At 56.9% G+C, this 18493-nt stretch overlaps 3 protein-coding genes across 3 annotated transcripts; all 3 read right to left on the reverse strand.

Annotated features, from left to right (window-relative positions):
- Positions 1-929: 929 nt before the first annotated feature.
- ACO1O0_000861 (uncharacterized protein) lies at positions 930-3353 on the reverse strand (the record flags this gene model as incomplete). The annotated part of the gene is made up of 4 exons (XM_083190357.1): positions 930-1556; positions 1616-1786; positions 1860-2934; positions 2992-3353. The coding sequence occupies 4 exons, from the start codon at positions 3351-3353 to the stop codon at positions 930-932; spliced, it is 2235 nt and encodes a 744-aa protein (XP_083054216.1).
- A 1809-nt stretch (positions 3354-5162) lies between these two features.
- PDE2 (3',5'-cyclic-nucleotide phosphodiesterase PDE2) lies at positions 5163-8029 on the reverse strand (the record flags this gene model as incomplete). The annotated part of the gene is made up of 4 exons (XM_083190358.1): positions 5163-6221; positions 6297-6817; positions 6965-7792; positions 7876-8029. 4 exons carry the CDS (start codon positions 8027-8029, stop codon positions 5163-5165), a joined length of 2562 nt encoding a protein of 853 aa, XP_083054217.1.
- A 5170-nt stretch (positions 8030-13199) lies between these two features.
- Positions 13200-18256, reverse strand: ACO1O0_000863 (putative ubiquitin-specific protease UBP12; the record flags this gene model as incomplete). The annotated part of the gene is made up of 5 exons (XM_083190359.1): positions 13200-13837; positions 13894-14611; positions 14690-17388; positions 17448-17951; positions 18250-18256. The coding sequence occupies 5 exons, from the start codon at positions 18254-18256 to the stop codon at positions 13200-13202; spliced, it is 4566 nt and encodes a 1521-aa protein (XP_083054218.1).
- Positions 18257-18493: the final 237 nt, after the last annotated feature.

Genomic DNA, 18493 nt, shown 5'->3' on the forward strand with positions numbered 1-18493 from the left:
TATCCACCCTGTCTCGGGTGGCTGGTGCCCAACGTGGTATTCGCATGGAATCAGGCAAGGCACCGGCAGTTTGGTCTCAGGGAAGGCCTCAGATCCCCGATGATGTCAGGCAAATCTCTAATGACTCACCCTTGACCAGCTGAGGCGTGCATGGCACCATGCGAGACCAAGTGGCTCAACTCATGGATTTGCCTTGAATTGCCTGGGGGGGGAAAGTGGCGCGCCGCTGCAGGTCCTGCAGGCTCCCTCACGGCGTCGCCGGACAGCGGTGGCTGTGCAGCCCCACCTGCCCGCTTCCGAGGTCACCGCTTCGGTCACCGCTTCCTCGGGTCGGACTCTTCGGAGACGGCGAGGGAAGGCACGACCGACTGCATGACCGCGATGACGGCCATGACGACCTTGGCGATCATGGACTGCTATGGTAGTGCTACCTTTAGTCGCCTGACCACGTCTGCCTTGCGTCCCGTCTGCCTTGCCGATTTCGCTAATGGAAGGTCGCTGGTCCGAGGGAAGGCGAGGCGCGGAGTCCGACATTGAGGGTCCGAATGCACCAAAGTCTTTTGTTGTTGCGACGATGCGAGGCAACTTCGGCTAGAATGTCCACGAGGAAGAAGTGCATGCCTTTGTCCAGTTTTCTCTCGGGCATCATGCCCATCATCGTCAGCTACATATAATAGCACTTGTGCTAAGCTGACAGCACTGACGCTGACACCGGGGTGTCCTGCGATTTAGGAATCAAGGCACACAGTCGTGTTTCTCATTCAACCGCCTTCTTACTGGTACAGGTCTCCATATCATCAACATACTATAGAACCAAAAAAGCACATGCGTAAATACGTACAGACTCAACCAGTAGGTACTTGCTATGCTTAGCCCAGACCCTAGGGTAGCACAAAAGGGGACCCAGGCAAGCTGCTGTCGCCTCAACCTCACAGCCCCTGGCTTACACCCCTTGAAATCCAATCTGATATCGCCATAATGGTAATCATGGGGTTCACGCCGCTCGCACTCGGCAGCACACTCCCGTCTGCTACATACAGGCCCTCGCGGCCCCAGACCTTGCCCATCTCGTCCACCACGCCCGTGTCCGCCGTCGCGCTCATCCGGCACGTTCCCATCTGGTGCGCCGATGCTATAGGCCGGAACGAGGCACTCGCTGCCGTGGTCCGCAGATGCTGCAGCCATGCAGCCAGCGCCGGGTCCGTGAACTCGGGGTCCTTGACCTCGCCCCTGGCCGAGCGTGCCAAAAAGGATGCGGCCGCCTTCTGGTCGACGATGAGGGGTTTTATGTCCGGGAGGTAGGGCTGGATCTCTGTCGCGCCTGAGACGTAGCAGATCTTGGAGATGGCAGCCAACCCCTCGATGGCGTGCTCGCGATCGAAGTCGGAAATCTCATAGACGATGCGCGGGTTGCCCGTCTTGGGGTCGCGGAACACGCTGCCAGTGTCGCGTTCGCGCGTGATGGTGATAAAGGTCCCCAGACGCGAGTACTTGGCCATGAGTAGCTTGGAGTTTATGCCGCTGCTCCAGGGGTGCCCAGCAAGGGAGGTGGTGGGCTGACATGCGTGTTAGCCAACTTGAACAGTGCCGTGGTGCTGCCTCGCGGTTTACTCACCATCATACATGCCGTCTCTATCTTGACGCCGTGGCCCTTGCCGTCGAGGTTCTCAAACTCGCTGTTACAGGCCGTAATAATACCTCCCTCCCATCCATCTGTCTGCTCATCAAAGGTCGTCGAGATGATATTGGCAGGGTGAATGTAGAGATTCTTTCCGACTTGAGGGTTCTAGAGTCTCCTGTTAGAGAAAAAAGGGGAGGGGGTTTCATTCCGAAAGAGTCGCCAAACTGAAAAATCTCACCTCTATGCCACTGGCCTCGAGAAGAAGGGGACTCCGTAAGGATCCGCCGGAAACAATGACCCTCTTCGCCTTGATCTGGACCCTCCTCTTGGTACGCTCGCTCTGGGGCGCGCTCACGCTGCCACGCGGTCCCCTCGATAGCCACTGGCCTTCGACCCCGGTGGCCGTCTTGCCATCCTTGTCAAAGACGATCTTCTCAGCCTGGAACCCTTCCATGAACTGGGCGCCCGCCTCGGCCGCAGCCGGCAGCCAGGCAACCGCAGGGCCCCTCTTCTCGCCCGAGCCGCAGCCCATATAGCAGCGGCCGCAGTAGTGCTCCTTGTTGGCCGTGTTCTGGGCCACGGGGTAGGCCTTCCACCCGAGCTTTCTTGACCCCTCTAGGACGGCGTTGTTGCGGTGGTTGTGCCGGATAGCATCCATACCGGCACCGACAAAGTCCCAGACCCGATCCAGGCACTGGTCGTAGCGCTTGGTCCCGAACATGGGCAGGCCAGCGTCCACCCACTCCTTGCGCACGTAGTCTTGCGTGCGCAGGCAGACGCTCCAGTTGACGGTGCCTCCGCCACCCCAGTTGCTCCCAGCGAGGATATTGACGCCGCCGTCCTCGCTGAAAATGGCGCCGGAGTTGTCCAATAGGTGATGCGCTCCCGCATCCAGGGGCATGGGAAGCTGGGATGGCGGAAAGTAGTATCCCTTGTCGACGACAAGGACGCGGTGACCAGCCTCGGAGAGGTTCTTGGCGGAAACACCGCCCCCAGGACCGGAGCCGACAACGACAACATCGGTCTCGATGACGTAGGGCTCGTTGCCGGCGCCAGGCTGGATGAAGTCGAAGGGATACCCCTCGACGCGGGTCCAGTTCTTGGGGATGTTGGTGTAGCCTGAGAGGCGGTGGAAGGGCTCGTTGGTCACGACGGCACCCTTCATGGCCAGACCGGTGATGACCTTGGCAAGGTTCTTGAGGGTGGCAAAGCGGGACTTGTCCCACGATTTCAGGATGGCCTCCCGGACGGGGGTGGGCTGCATGGTGATGGGCTGCCAATAACCCGTGAAGAGGAGGCTTCCCACACGGGTACTAATGACTTGGTCAGGCAACGGGGGAATTCGAGAGCCTGCAAGTATCAAGACCTACTTCATCATGCCCATGACGCTGGCGAGCTTTGCCTTGGCCGGGCTGACCGCCAGCATGCGGAGGCAGTCGTCTCTCAGGGCTGGTTCCGTAGACAACCGGCAGGCGAAGAAATCGGCCAGGTCCTTGGTTGACTGGCCGTCAGGCAGCCCCTTGGCTGCTTGCTTGAGCAGCGCCTTAAACTCGTCATCTGGAAGGGCGATCTGGAGACCGTCGCCGGCTGCTTTGGATTTCGAGGTGATGGCGGGCAGGGCACCGTCGAGGAGGGCGTAGAAGACCTCCCACTGGTCTGGGGTCATGAAGTCGCCCGGGGGCGACTGGGGGAGAGGCGTCTCGGTGGGCCTGGGCTCTGGCACAGTCGGCATCTTGGCGTCCGTGGTGGTTGTGACTGGGAGGGCGAGAGTGACGAGATGACGAGGGCCGTCTAGGGAGAACGCGGATGGGAGAATGAGGTAGCGAGGGAGTGAGGATTGAGGCTATGCGGAGAAGAGAAGGACGACATCGCGGACCGGGGTCTTGGAGAGCTGGAGAGGATGTTGTATCTGTTATCCATGGACTGTCGGGGACGTGCCAAGGGTGCCTCAGCCTGGGGGCCCCATCCATCAGCAGTGTGATCGTCTCGAGACTGTCGAGGAGGCTCGAGGCTTGAAACCCCGCACAGGTACTCGTATGGTTACCCCATGGACTCATGGGTCTAAGGGCCATAATAGTACCCCATGCGGTATACCCTGCCGTGTACCCTGCCGTTTACCCTGCCGTGTACCCTGTCAACCCCAGCTTTTCTCCAACCAATAAGTTGATACTGACCCCATCACCTCCTGACAGCCCTCGGGCACTGGTGTTGCTCCGTCGCCCCGGTTCGATGCCGACGGAGTGTATGGTGGGCCGCAGAATCAATTGATGTACGAGAAGGAGTACGTACGTACATAGTATTGCTACGTGGAGAAGATTGGGTCCATCCCGTGGCCTGCCATCAGGATCGGGGATTGTGGATCTAGGATGAATGAGGTGGAAGATCCAAGGTCGGGATCGATCCGCCCGTGTTCGAGCCATGCTTGGAGGCGGGGTACGGGCCACCTACCTATCTACCTGAGGTACGTATGAACTACGTATGACTACTTACGTAGGTATCTGTACTACAGCTTATCTGTACTGTGAGTTAGTAGTAGGTATGATAACGGCAAGAGCAGATCCCTAGAATTCAGCTTGGCCGCCCAGTCCCTTCCCGTTCTAACACAACCTCGACAAATTAGGTAGTCTCTTCGTCCTCGCCCCTTCCCCCTTTTTACCCTTGAGCTGTCGCCTCTAGGGTAGCAGTTCTTCCTACATACTCAGTACTACCTAGTAGGTTAGGTGCCTTAGGTAGTGGGTGGTAAACACTACGGTACAAGTACTCGTAGGTAAGGTATGATTACTACCTATTGTACCTACCTATATGATGTGTCCACTTCAAATACGTTATCTGATTCCGCCCCTGCCCGTCTTGCTACTACCACTATGTTCACATGCTGCAATTTCAAGGCCCACTTGGACGCTTTCCTTGCTTCTGGCTGTTTGCCGCCTACCCTTACTCGTTCTACAAGTACTACATGGTGATATGAAATGTGTCCGTACTCATAGTATCCGCGGAGCACCCCCTACGGATACATACTATACCTAGTAGTATCTATATGCATGCATTCGATACAGTTGCCTCAGGCGTCCTTGGTGGCCGCCATAACACCACAGTCGCTTGTGTTGAGAGAGATGCCGCTTGACGTACCAAGAGTTGAGACCCTTGTATTCATCGCTGCCCCATCACTTCTGTCTGTGACTGCGCTAGATACATCACATGGATGCCTACGGCTGCCTCTCCATGACCTCCGCTGCCGTCGAGTCGATCCCGTTGAAAAACTCCACCAAGAACGCCAGCCCCAAATCGCTCCGCCATAAAGAAAGGTCATGCCCCCATCACCCCTGACCATGTATATACTTACCCATCTGGTATCCATGTGCTACAAATATACATATCTCATGTAAACACATGTCATATATATATAATATCAGGTACCACGACACCCCCAAGGGTCCTTGCGGACAGAGAGCACTGCACCTAGAGGTCATTCGCCCTCCATGTCGTTCCGACCCCAATCTTTAGTATACAAACGCCAATCGTTCCTCATACCACGCAACCTTCAAGTTGCATAGCTTTCTGCCTGTTGTGGGCTCGTCCCCTTGTGCCTTCGGAAGAAGGGAAAGTCCCTCATCCGAAACCTGCTTGGCTTCTTTCGCAGCGCCTTGCCCTCGGCCTTTCCCAGGCTCTGGCTTCCGGTGCTCGACTCTTCGTAGTCTCCTGCTTCGCCGTGTTTGGTGCTGGCTGTCGAGTCGCCACCCGGCCGCCTTGTCCTCTCGTAGAGTCCTGGCGCGCTCGTCGGTCGTTCGCCTGATTCCTTGCTCACGATACTCGTGCCCTTGGTGCTGGGCGACATGGGTATTCTGCCCGTGGCGCTTGTCGCTTGGGACGCCCAGTCGCCCGTCAGCCCAGCCGAGGCGCTGCCCTCTGTCGTTTCGCTGCACCTCTGCCTGCCTGGTAGGGCCGAGCTCTCGTCTGCTCTCCCTCCGGCCCCTTGCCCCTGATTCTGGAACGGGTCGCTGTTGGCTAGCTGTCTCACGGCATCAAACGGGGAGACCTTGCCGTCGATCGACTGCGGGACATGTGCCGATTTTCTTGTTGGATGACTTAATGGGGGGTCCAACACCTCGTCCTCGGGCTCCTCTGCGTCAACCAGCACGGGTGGCGTTTCGGCTAGGACCCTGGGTGTACCATCACTGGACTTTCCTGCCTTGTCATCGTTCTGTGGCGTTGGCTCTTTATTACTCTCCTCCATCCCGGCCGCAAAACTCATGGTTCTGGGAGAGAATGTACCTTCTTTGAGGAGCCGCTTTCGTGCTGGATCATCCTTGGGCTTTTTGGCCTTCTCCTCTTCAACCATGCGCTCGAAGAGACCCTTATTAATATCCAGCTCGTCCACGGTGTATTTCATGCCCGGCATGATATCGGCTACTCCTTGGAACAAAGGTATGGCGAAAAGGTTCATAAAACCAAGCTGGGATTTCACCAATGATTCAATGTCCTTCTTCGGGGGGGCCATAAAGGTAGAGGGGATCTCGAGCTCGTCTTCCATTGAAGCCTGCCGGGAGAACTCCTCTGAGAGGATGTGCATCCATTGCACCGCAGTCTCGTAGCGCCTCGCCTGTTGTGAATATTAGCCGCCGCATTGTCCACATTTTGGGCCTTGTTGGTCCCCGCCCCAGTCTGATGCACCTACCACGTTGCTAATGTCCGCGCACTTAATCAAAAGGGAGCATGCCAGCGCTCTTTGATCCTCGATCTGTCGACCGTTCCAGCCGTCTGTGGTGTTATTGACCTGCAGCTTTTCCTGGGTCTCGCCTAGTCTCTTCATGTAATCAAAATGCGTTCCCATGTCGGTCGCCAGGATGGAGCTGATCATGAGCTTCCGCATTTTGGTGTCCTCGAAAGCGGCTGGCCAATATCGACGCAGGATTTGTGAAAAAGCAGCACAGTGAAACGACTCGAGCACAGATCGATCGTTGTAAAGCTGCGCTAGTGGTGCATTTAGTGTTACTAGAAATCCGTTATTGACACCGGGATGTCCAACGTCGTGACCGATGGCGGTGATAAGCAGTGTCAGAGCCTCAAAGGAAGAGATCAACGAGCCCATCGGCGAATTTTCTGCGGGCTGCGCAATTGGCCCTTCTGGGGATCCTGGATATGGTGCAATCGAGCCGATGTGGATGAGGAAGTTGAAAGTGGCTTGTAGTACATCCACTACATGGCGGAAGTTATGGTAGGGTACGAAGCTATTGTATGCAGCTCGGCATGCCACGAGGAAACTGATCAATTGGTCTGATGGATTCGTGCATTAGCTGCTGTCGGTGCGGGTGCTCGCAGTGGAGCAGGGTGAATGCAACTTACCTGCCGGTATCCGCCAGTTTTCCAGACCGGGCATACTGAGCGTATGCTTGAACATGATCATGGAGGCAACAACCAATTCGTCATCAGTGTATGCGTGGGCTGAGAAGTGCCATTCGGCGACCGCCAGCGCAATCTCAGCCTGCCGTTCGGTAGACACTGCTACGTGGACGCTGTTGATCTGATCATCTTCAAGGCCTATGCGGCATATTCCTTTCATAAGCCCCGAGACCATTGCCTCGCGCAGATAGGCGAATGGTCTCTCCTCGTTCATGCCTACCCATGATCGTTGACGGCCGCGTTTGATCTCCAAGAGCGCTTGCTGCTCTTTGGCAGCCTCCCGATGTGCTCGGTACGCAGATATCTCCAACGCTGAGATACACTTCGAATTCAGGGGCCCGATGATCACATCGGCCGCGCCAAGCTCGAGACATTTCCTGATACCGGGACGGTTGGCAGCCAGGCCGGTCAGAGGAGTGGGATCTCGGACGCCGCCCACGTCTGTTATTTTTAATCCCGTTGCCGAGGGAAGCAATAGCTGTTCTTCAGATCGGCGACTGATGATAGGCATTGGAACTACCAGTTTGGCCACGTTCCGAAGGCGCGCTTCCGTGTTTAACTTCCGGAGTAGATTGAGGCCATATAGCTCTTCGTCGGGGGCTAAGATCTCGGCGGCGCAGGACGTAGTGTCGGACGCTGGTGAGGGGGGTCGAGAGGACGAGCGAGGTTCATGTCCCACAAACTCGTGGCGTGGGGTGTCGAACAATACTATCGTCGGTTTCAAGTCGATCATAGATCCGTCGAGAAGCTGGACCAACTTTTCCAGGCAAGCTACACCGGACTTGCAAGTATGGACTGATATGACCCAACTCATTAGCTTTGGGGACTGGAAATGTTACTTGTATGGAACAAACCTTCGCCGAAAGCCTCTAGAAGAGGCTGCAACTCTTTGCGAGTCCCGCTATCCTGCCAACCATCTGCTGACTCCTCCCAGGAGCTGACGCGAACTAGGCGCTCCTGATCGACATTGCGGTTGACATAGATGACATGGCATGCGGGACTGTCCATGATTGTGACGGAGAGCGACCAGTCCCGCGACTGGATCGCCTTGGACCACAAAGACAGAGGGTTGGCGCGAAGCAATCAGGACGTCTGACGAAGGGCGGGACTAGTATATCGAGTTTCGCGCCGCTAGGTCGAGGTCATAAAAGGACCGTCCAAGATCACCGAGCCTCTTTGGTAGTCGGGCGTTTTGCTAGATGAGTAGGTCGATAATTGCAGTGAAGTGCCAGCTTGTCGTCGGGTAATTGGGAGAGTGGCTACGGCGCCGTGGCCTTTGAGGCGGCTTGGCCTGGTGAAGAGAGGTCGCGGGAGGAGGCCACCGCTGCCAACTGTCGGGGGAAAGACTCGGACGAACAGCAGGTGAAAGAGTCGTGAAAATGGTGCGGCTTTCCGACGTGAGGATTGCGCCCAGGATGTGACTGTCAGTGCGCAACCATGTCCTTGCAATTGCGTGCGTCAATGACACAGAAGTCGAATGGCCCGGGTCTCGAGGTTAGTTTTGTCGGACCTGCGTTTCCCAGGGTGGATACTGTTCGGTGCCGGGCGAATGCGCCGGGTCGACTCGTCTGGTCTGAGGTGGTCGTCGAGTCAGTGGGTGGCGATGCGCGGTAAGGGGAAAGGACAGGATGGGGTGGGATCAATGAGAGAGGAGGAGGTGGAAAGAACGAAACGACCAGACTGAAGGTGGTAAAATGAGGCAGACGGACGGACAGGCCAGAGTGAAGGAGAAATGGGAAGGAACGACGAGTCCAACTGGAGGCCAGGAAGCCCCTGTTAGACCGGGCAGATATTGGCGCAGCAGCTGAAGAGATGGACACATGGCGCAGGCGCATGTCTTCGTTCCTCCAGGGCATCTGTGCAGGGCGCCAGAGCAGGGACTGGGGCCCCGGGGGTGACCAAGCAACCAAGGGACGGGGGTATGGTCTCTGTTTGGCTGGTGGTGGCGGGGGCCGTGGGTACGAGGGCGGACAGTGTGTTCGATGGTTCAAATGGCACCAGGCAGTACGAGTAGAGGATGCGATTGATCTGGCTAATAAGACTCACGGGAAGAGGCGAATCGTTGGACATGCCAGGGCGCCTAAGATCGGCGCTCGAGGGCTGGGGTTTGGGTTCGCGGGTGGTTTGTGTCGACTGTGCTCTTACCGACGATTCGTCGTCGAAATTGAGTGGTCCGTCTTATCTTGGGCGTCTGGGCCGCGAACGCGATCGAGTTTGGTTGGGAGAGGGAGGGGAAGGAAAGGAGATACAAGATGGGATTTATGGTAAGATCAAGGATAGAAGAAGAAAAGGAAAGAAAGTACGATGTACGAGTCGAGAGAAAGCAATGAATGGGTGGCTACTTCCAGACGGGACGTAGGGAAGGTAGGTAGGTAGGCCCTGATGAGTAGGTAGGTGCCTGAGTAGGGTGGGCGCTATTGCGGATTACCTGCCTCAGAAACGGACAGTCCAGGGCAGTTTGGGTTCATGTATCCGTTGTGGGTGGCGACCTGTGCCTACCTATCTTGAGCTCGTGCTCTTCTACTACTCTCACCACTCGCTAGGGCCACTACCACCTCGCCCGATAAGGTACGCGCCTCGATGCCGGCTCAGCTACTGCAATAGAGGCGATCGATGCATTCCAGCAGGAGCAGGACTCTAGAGACTCCCACTCTGTCTGGCCGGTGAACCCTCTACTGTCGCCGTCCACCCAGAGTTGCCCCGGGGGGTTTTGCCCCCCACAAGAAGTTGCTGGACGGGGCCCGCTAAGAAACTGAGAGCCAGCCCAGCCCAGCCCCCAAAGGCAACGGTGAATGGACTCGCAGCGTCGACTACTACGAGTGGTAGGTATTATCTTATAATTACTGCAGTGGCTATCCGTACAACTGGGCTATCGACCACGGCGAGTCTTACGTGATTCGTGCTGCTCCTGGTACATCGGCCACCTGTATTCGTGTGTTGTGTGAACCTACCCCAAGGCCCTTGTGCTACTGGAACCAACAGGAGACAAGGCGATGGGACTCGGCCACCATCGAGCCCGAGCCGGCATGGCAGCTTGGGCGCCATGTTCCGAGAGGGTCTAGAGATTGGGGTAGGGATCAGCGGGCGCTGAGTGTCTGGCGTTCTGCCTGCAATTCTGCGGACGAGGCTGTAGGCACCGGGCCCAAATGGGGACACTCAGTTAACAGCAGTTGCTGGTCGGCGATGAGCTCCCGGAGGGCGTCCAAGGACACCTTGTCACGCCATTGGCTGCACGCTGCAGTCATCACGTCTGATCTTGACCGTGAGGATTGGTATTGGATGTACATACAGCCGGCGATTACTAGTAGACGAGCCACCGATGCAATGGCGCGAATCTTATGCACCTGAGGTGGCGACATGGTTGCGATATCAACTCTAATCTGGCCATTGTGTGCACGAGGCTCGTGCTGCGCAACTCCGATCCGATTGCACGTGCATGTCTGTAGCCGGGGAAGAAGAAAATGGGGGGCAGGGGCGAACAATGATGGAATATCACGATCCTGTTGAGCGGCGAGGGCAAGCATGGGCAAATGGGCCTGCGCGAAGTTGGGCGGTCAAACTCGGCAAGCAGCTAGAGGGCTGGGCTGTGAAGGGGTGATGGCGTTGGATCAACCGCCTATCGCCCCTGAATGGGCAGGCGGATCTTCAGCGTGGCATCTTGGGGGCCTGCTGTCACGCTGCAGCGCGCTGGGGTCGCCGAAGCACCCGCTGGGCTTCTGGTCGTTTTCGAGAAAGGACATCGAAGCATCGGGGCCAGGGCCCCCCTCGTTTTGGTCTCTGGCCCTGGCCCCTGTGGCTACAGTAGGTTAGACGTCTGAGCCAGTCCGTGCCAGCCTGTGGCCCGCGACCTGCTGGGCCCCACCTAGACCCACCGGGCAGGCTGCAAGGCGCCAATCTCGGGGTTCCTCTCAGCACTCCAGTGGCCCCAGCAAGTGCAGCCACTGCACCTGCCACTGCAGCTGGCTGCCCCTCACCGTCTCTCAGACGGGCTCACAACAGCAACAGCCCCGCTCATTCCAACACACCTTGACCTCGTCACCTCGGACTCTGGAGGCTCGACCGCTGTAGAGGAAACACCCCCTGCAGCCTTCGCTTTTCGTCAATAGCGACCTTCGAGCACGAGGACTTTCTACTGGACCTGCTACGAAGTACTAAGAACGGCTGGACTAAACTGGACTGCTAGTGGGCGACCCATCCCCCATCTGACAACCATCGCAAATGAATGGCCGTGTATCAGCTGCTCGGTGCTCCTTCCCCAATTCGCTTCTTCCCAATTGGTGGCTGCTTGTCTCGGGCAATTGCCTCCTCCCCTCCTTCCCTCCGCCCTCGGCCATCGTCATTGTCTACGTAGTACTTTGGTGGAGCCTTGGTCTTACACTGCGTCAAGAAGACGCCCTCCTCCAACAACACCCCATTTTGCCATCCAGGGCCACTGCCGACAGCTTTGAGGAACGAACCTCGAACTCTGTCATCGCCATCCGCTTCCCTCTCTGTGGCAACCCAGATAGAGGGATCTCATCATTCTCGTGGATGGAGGCGAGCAGTGTGCGACTGCAGAGCTTGGCTCAACAATCACCGACCCGAGACAAACAACCCCAGCAGGAGGAGTCGGTGACCCTTCGGGTGGAACACCAAAGAAAGTCCCCTGCGATAAGATCCAAGACGGCATCCCCCTGTCTCCGTCCCTTCATATTACGAGTACTTCGTACGTACTATGTAGTAATAGTTCTGAGAGAACCCCAGACAATCGTTCGACATCGCTTTTCTACGCGCCTGGTCTGCCTTGCGGATGGCAATTTGATCATTCTCCATGGCGGTAATCCTTCAGACAACCTTCCTGATCCATGTCCGGTACGTGCTTCACCTACTACGGCCCGCCCTTGGGAAACGAGGACCATAGCAGGCTGCGAGGAGTTTTGTGTAATACTGCCTCTGACTTGCCCTCTGCCGCCCCCAGTTTGTCTGCCGTGCGTACAACCTTCTCGAAACGGCAGACAATCTGCCCCTAATCCCCGCCAGCATCCTGCCGTGCTTCTGCAGTCTCCCGAGTGCTTGGGTCATCCTCGTTTCAAGCAACAAGCATATCCGTCAGACTCCCGAATCCCACGCGAAGGATACGAGTGTTTCTTTTGGACCATCTTTCACTGTACACGGATGACAGGCCTATGTTGCAGATTGAGATAATGACTCCGTTCGTCACCATCTCAGCGCTGTCTTCCATATGTTACGCGTTGATCTACATGCCTTCACTGTATGCCTCCCTACCGACCTACTTACTATGTATTAATATGCAGCGACCTGCACCGAGCGGCCTCCCAGCAACCCTCGCGTCCGACACCCTTCTCAGCATCTCTCCGGGCTCTTGCCTCCGTTGCTGGACCCTGGTTCCCTCACCATCACCTTCCACGGCCGCAATCTAGCGCCCGTCCCGGGCCATCATGGCGACTCAAGTGCTGACCACCTAAACCGGGCGAACGAGTAGTGAGCCCGCTGGACATTGTCGTCCATGCTGCCAGACAGAGATCTCAGTGATGTCGCGAGAGTGCTTATCAACTGCCGACACCCCTTATCGTATCCTCCGACATATACGGGAATCCTGTCCGTCCAGTAGTGAAGACTAGATCACGCCTTACCACCCTATGGGGAATAGTATTCGTAAGCATTTCATGAACCGGAGCACCGGTCACTTACCCCACGAATGCCCCCGGCCCTGTATGCGAATAGACGCTTGGCACTTGGAAGGCGTCTGCCCTCTTTCCCTGTTTGGAGTGGGATACAAGTTCTCGTCTTCAGTCCTGAGTCCCAAACACGACGAGTTTCATCTCCATGCCAATGACTTATACCCGAATCCAATGCATGGTGGTACCTACTATTCATGTACTATTCGTTTGTAAATGTATAATCCGTGCAGCCAAGCGCCGGTCCGTCACTTGCCAGATGCGAGCGCGTGTGTGTCTATCTCTATCGTGGACATTCCATGTCTCCGCCTCTAAACCTGCTCTTCCCCAAACCCGTCCCCCATTCCCTGTTTGCCTCATTCATCAACAGTCGTTGGAAGCATGTCCTCTGTCATCCCAATCATTCATGTCGCCATATTCACATGATTTATGCTGTGTGCATACACCTTCCCACGGCGTCTCTTTCGACGGCGGATACGACGCCACCATCGACAACCAACCTACTGTGTGTCCTTGTCGCCCTCGACGTGGATCTCAGCAACCTCCTCCGAGTTTCTATGGGCCTCAACCTTGGTAGGAACCGAGATGAGCCCGCGGTCTTCAGCATCAGAGTTCTCCCCGGTGACAGAATTCATCTCAATATCCTGGTCAAACGGGCCACGTTCGTCTTCAGAGCTGACCTGCACTGTGTCGCTCGCACAATCAGATCCGCCAATGCCATTGTTACCGGACTCACCGAAGCTCCACGCTTGGGTGATCGGGTTGGATCCCAACGACTGGTAGTGATCAGTCATCTGGACCCCCTCATCCTCAATGCTGGGATGAACCGTGGAAATCCCGTAGGACGGCGGGCCCTCGTCGTCAGAGCTAACTAACGGCCGGATTGTGGTCGTGGTCCCGTTGTGTGAGCTGCGACCCGTTCCCAAGACTGTACCACGGCCGAAGTTGTCCTCAGAGCGCTGGTCATCTCCGACTTCGGTGGCCGAGTCGTCGTCATCATTCGGGTTGTCAAACTTCTCAAAGATGTCCTTAAACCGTTGCCCGCCAAGCGGTCCGTTAGATCGTCGGCGGTAAAAGAGGAGATATGCCGCGCTCGTCACGACCGCAGATGGATCCGAGACTTGGCTAACGGAGGAATCTGTGCAATATGTCAGTGAGATGTCCAGTTGGTACACACAAGGCTTGGCCACGCACCGTTGTAATTATACCAACGCCCATCCATGAAGTTCTTGGCGTACGCTGTGTAATGCCCACCGCCCAAGCCTCCATAGTGGTCGTCGACAGCAATGAGGTCGTATATTTCCTCACGCCCGTCCTCCTTCTCGATGACGCGTGTGGTCAGATCAAGACCTTCGATCGGGAAGTCGACTAGGATGTCCAACTTGTCACGGCGGTAACCGGAGCTGCTGAAACGCTTGAGGTGCGCCACTAGAATATCTGGTGTCTTCCACAGGTCAAACTTCTTGCTTGCTCGTCGGTGCTCCTTGCACCGAGGGCAGTACCACATGTCCTGCTCCGACAGGACTTCTGCCCTCTCAAACTCGTCCAGACACTCCTCGAGGGTGATGCCACGGGAGCGGCGGTTCTGACGCCGCCTCTGGGTGATCTTCAGTGCCGGGTCCTGGAGCGTCTCAAGGTCCACGTATGTCTTGGTGCCGTAATTGCTATCCGTGTTGTTGAAAGACGAACCGCCAAACACGGTCTCCCACGCTTCCTCGTTCCAATCGACCACAAGGCCCTCTCCAAGGCGGATGAGAGGCCCGCCATCGGCCTGTGCGGGAGGCATAGGCTGGGGCTTGACAGCAGCAGAGCGATGCGCCTCCTTTTGGGCCCGCATCTGCTTCTCTCGCCGCTTATTGCCCTTCTTTCCGTACGTCTTGTGCTCTTTGAACTTCTTCTTCCCCTTCAACTTCTGCGCAGGGGGGCGGCGGGCGAACTGCTTTGTTAGTCACATTTCAACTTCTCGCGTTGCGGTGGGACCTGCACATACCCGAACGGGACCCCTATCATCTTCGTCGCTCGACTCATCTGCCATCCTTGTTTCCGCAGTTTCCGTCTTGGACGTCTTAGGTGTGTCTTCGTTGCTGCTTTCCTCATTTCCAGAGCCGACGCTCCCCCAGCTCTCCGGGCTTCCCCCATCATTCTCCGCAGGGGGCTGCGGCATGCGATCAGCTAGTTTGGGCAGATTCCTATGGGCGTCCACCTGAGCCCAACCCGTGGGAACTGGGCCCTCCGACCCGTCGAAGAAGTAGGAGAGCTCAAACAGGTTTTGGAGCTCGGGGTCAAGGAAGCTGTCTGGCTCGAGGAATGCAGGCCGCTTGGTGTTAAACTGCCTCAGCAGACCCGGTTGATGCGGAAGAGCGGGTAGCGCTGATCGCCGCTCAGTGGCATCCTTCATAGTGACGTCCACCATGTCATCCTCTCCCTGGACGGAGTGGGCAGCAACCTTACTGTCACCCGAAGAGTCGGCGTCGGACGCTATGGCGATAACGCCGTCGGAGTCGCCATTCTGGCTGTCTTCTCCCTGCACAGCCCGCCGGAGCGTTGGCCACGTGGAGAAGGTCGCTACCTTTTCCAACACTTTGCGTTGGATGACGTCGTAGTTGGAAGCTTCCTCACGTCTCAGGGTGATGAAGTGTGGAGGAGACGCTCCCTCGGGGCGGCCACTGGCGTGAGGGCGGCGATGGAAGACAGGAACAACCATTGTGTCATAAGCTGGATCGTCCCAGTCAGCAGAGTCGGCAGGGGTGTCGACGTCTAGCATAGATCGCTTCTTGGGCTTCCCCTTGAGTGGCCAGTTGGTCGGTACCGCCTCCAGCTCATGAAGTGTCGGAATGTCCGAGGACTGGATATCATCCGAAATGTCCCCCTGGTTATCGTAGATCCTGAAGAACTTCTCCTTGAACTCTTCTGCACCCATCAACCGCTCGACCGGCACCCCGGTCCGAATCGACATGAACTGCTTCAAGAACTCAACAGCACTGTGCTTGGGGAGTTCGACCTCGATCTTAACGGGAGAGTCATTGAGCGGGAAGAACTTGACGGCTTTGACCCACATGTCCTCGATGGGGAGTGGCAGAGTGAGGTTGTTGAACGGGTCAAATGTGATGCTGATCTTGCCGCACTCTGGGCACTTCAGAGTCGATTTGTACATGCCAGTGAAAAGGTCGGCAATGACAGAGTCGTCTCGCCGCCTCGTGATATCCCACACCTCCTCAGCCATCTTCCGGATAGCCTCCGGATCATTGATCATATCATCCGTAGAGTCGGGTTTCTCAATGTATGGTTTCTTCTTGACTCGGCTGAGATCCTCCTGAAGACCGTCGAGCAAGAACCCAAGAAACTCTTGGGAATCCTGCTGGCCCCAGCCCTGAAATGTGCTTCGACAACGACCGACGGTCGACTTGAAGTCTCGGGGACTGACAGACCCTCGGCCTTCGTCATAAATTTCCTTCAGGAGACCCATGTAGGCCAGGGCCACCCTCCCATGGTAGCCTAGGGGGTTGGTCTTGTTGATCTCATCCACATATGAGTCGGTGAGGAAATATTTCGTTAGCTCTTCGACGCTGCGTACACACTGTAGGGCCGAGTTCATGTAGCAGGTATTTCCCAGGTTGTGGAGGCCAACTGCGCCCAAGCTCCTGCCCAGCCTCTTGCGTTGGGCCCTTACGCGAGTCACAGCCGCTTGGGGGGCGGGGCTATTACGACTGCTATTCGCATTTGATGACAGAGCAGAGGCTGTGGCTTTGACGGGGCCCCTTACGGGTTTGGACGCATGTTTCCCGGTATAAGTGCTGACCCACCAATTGTCAATGGCTTCATCCAGTATAAGGGTCTGGTCGGTGACTAGATTGTGCAGTTGTATGGATGACTTTCCATTGTACTTTGTGTTGATGGTGGTGTCAGGGACATCCAGCTGTATCCTCATGTCCCGGACCTGGGAGAAGGTAGGGACATCGAGGAGCAGACGAGACCAAGGGTCTTGAGAGCTGCCCGAGTTCTCTCTTGTTGGGGAATCGGGAGGCGTGAGGGCCGAACTCGGGCTCGGCTTCTCTCCCGCATCCTGAGGGAACGCAACAGAATGCAACCGAACTTTACGGTCGAGGGGGATCCCAGCTAGCGTCTTTGCGTCCTTGAGGAACGTATGCGCGTGACTCTTGCGACTCCGGACAAGAATCAGCGGTGGTGGATTTTCGGCTTTGAGAGACTGTTCAATCGGGAACGGGCTCATCTCGGACCAAAGTCGGTGAATCCGAAAGATGGGAGGGTGGAGCTCATATATGATCTCCCCAGCCGATTGAGCGTCTGGGGAGTCACTGATCGCGGTCCGCACAATGGGTTTCTGGCCATCCTTGACGCCGTACCAGTCAACCACCATGTTCCAAGCATCTTCCGGGAACAGCTCGAAATCCTCAAGACCAGCTCCTGGCTTCAGGCGGACAAATTCAAGCCCGCTCGAATCCACAATAACATCCTCAATGATGTCTGAGTTGTCGACAGGGCCTAGGGACTTGACGTCTGCTTCGTCGGTCTTGGCTCGCTTGGTGTCGGATCGCAGGGAGAGAGCCTTGTCCACCCAGGTGCGCGAAACAAGATGTGCCTTCTCCCCCTCTTTCAACGGAGCCTCCTTGGATGCCTTGAGAAGGGTTTCGATAATCTTGACTTGCTCATGGATCGGGGGAGGCGGTTCTGGTGCCTCGAGTTAGAACTACTGCACGCAAGTCAATTCCCATGAAGAGCTCACTCACTGTTCGCTTGGTTTCCTTCCGCAGACGCATTTCTGTTATCTTCTGGGGGATCAACACTCATGGCGCGGGGCAGGCCATTGGACCCCTGGGTGTCTGAACCCCCCTTGGCGCAGGAATCTCCTTCTGGCTCCATACTCGAGGCACGGCGTTTGAGTGGGGATGACGAGCGGTGGGGAAGGTCGGCATCGCCGTTCATGATGGCTCTCTTGGAGACGCAGTACCGGGACTGGCCTCTGGACTTGGCTAGTGCAGATCCAGCGTCTTCTCCTCCCTTGTCACCGTCCAATGTCACGTCTGGGTAGGCCGAGGAGCAGGGCGAGGAGGCGGTGGAGGAGGCGTAGTCGGCTGAGACGAGAGAGCTGCCGTTTGTCTGCAGCCTGTGGGGTAGGCTCGAGGCCGGGGGGTGGGAGTCTGCTCTTTGGTAGGAGGGGGGGCTGTCGGGCCCGGAGGCAGAGAAGGAGAAGGCTGGTTCGTCGTCGGGCTCGCAGGAGGGCAGAGCGGTATCTGGGGAGGGGCTGTTGCTGGGGTCTCGTGCCGAATGCCGGGAGGAGATACGCCTCTTCTTTGAGGAAGACGTCTTGAAGGCGAGCTGCTTGGGGCAGCTCGGGGCGATTCGGGAGCGAGGTCGTCGATGGAGGGCCAAGGAGGACGGTCGTAGTGAAGGCGGGACAGCAGCCGGTAACGCACTCGTACGACCAGCGGGCCTCTCTCGAATAAAATCCTGGGGTGGATTTTAAACTTTTGAGCCGAAGAGAGGAAGGGAAAATGCTTCAGCTGGGTGAGAATAAAGGTAGCAAATCACTGCCCATGGAGGCGGTGGTTCGGCAGTGGGGGGGGGGGGGGGGGGGGCCAGAGAAGCACAGCCAGCGAATTTCTTGGATGGTTGACCCAACAGGCCTTGTCAGGGCTGTGGAGGATGGTGGGCGCCCTTGGCGGCGGCGGCGATTCGCGGTGGGTCCTGGGTTTCTGACCGCACCACCTCAGAGGCCAGAGGCTCACAGGCTCAGAGGCTCGTCAAACCTTGGAAGTGACGATACGGTGAGAGG

The sequence above is a fragment of the Amphichorda felina genome (genome assembly GCF_050947745.1).
Source record: "Amphichorda felina strain 45539 chromosome Unknown scaffold_1, whole genome shotgun sequence".
In the NCBI taxonomy this organism is placed as follows: Eukaryota; Fungi; Ascomycota; class Sordariomycetes; order Hypocreales; family Bionectriaceae; genus Amphichorda; species Amphichorda felina.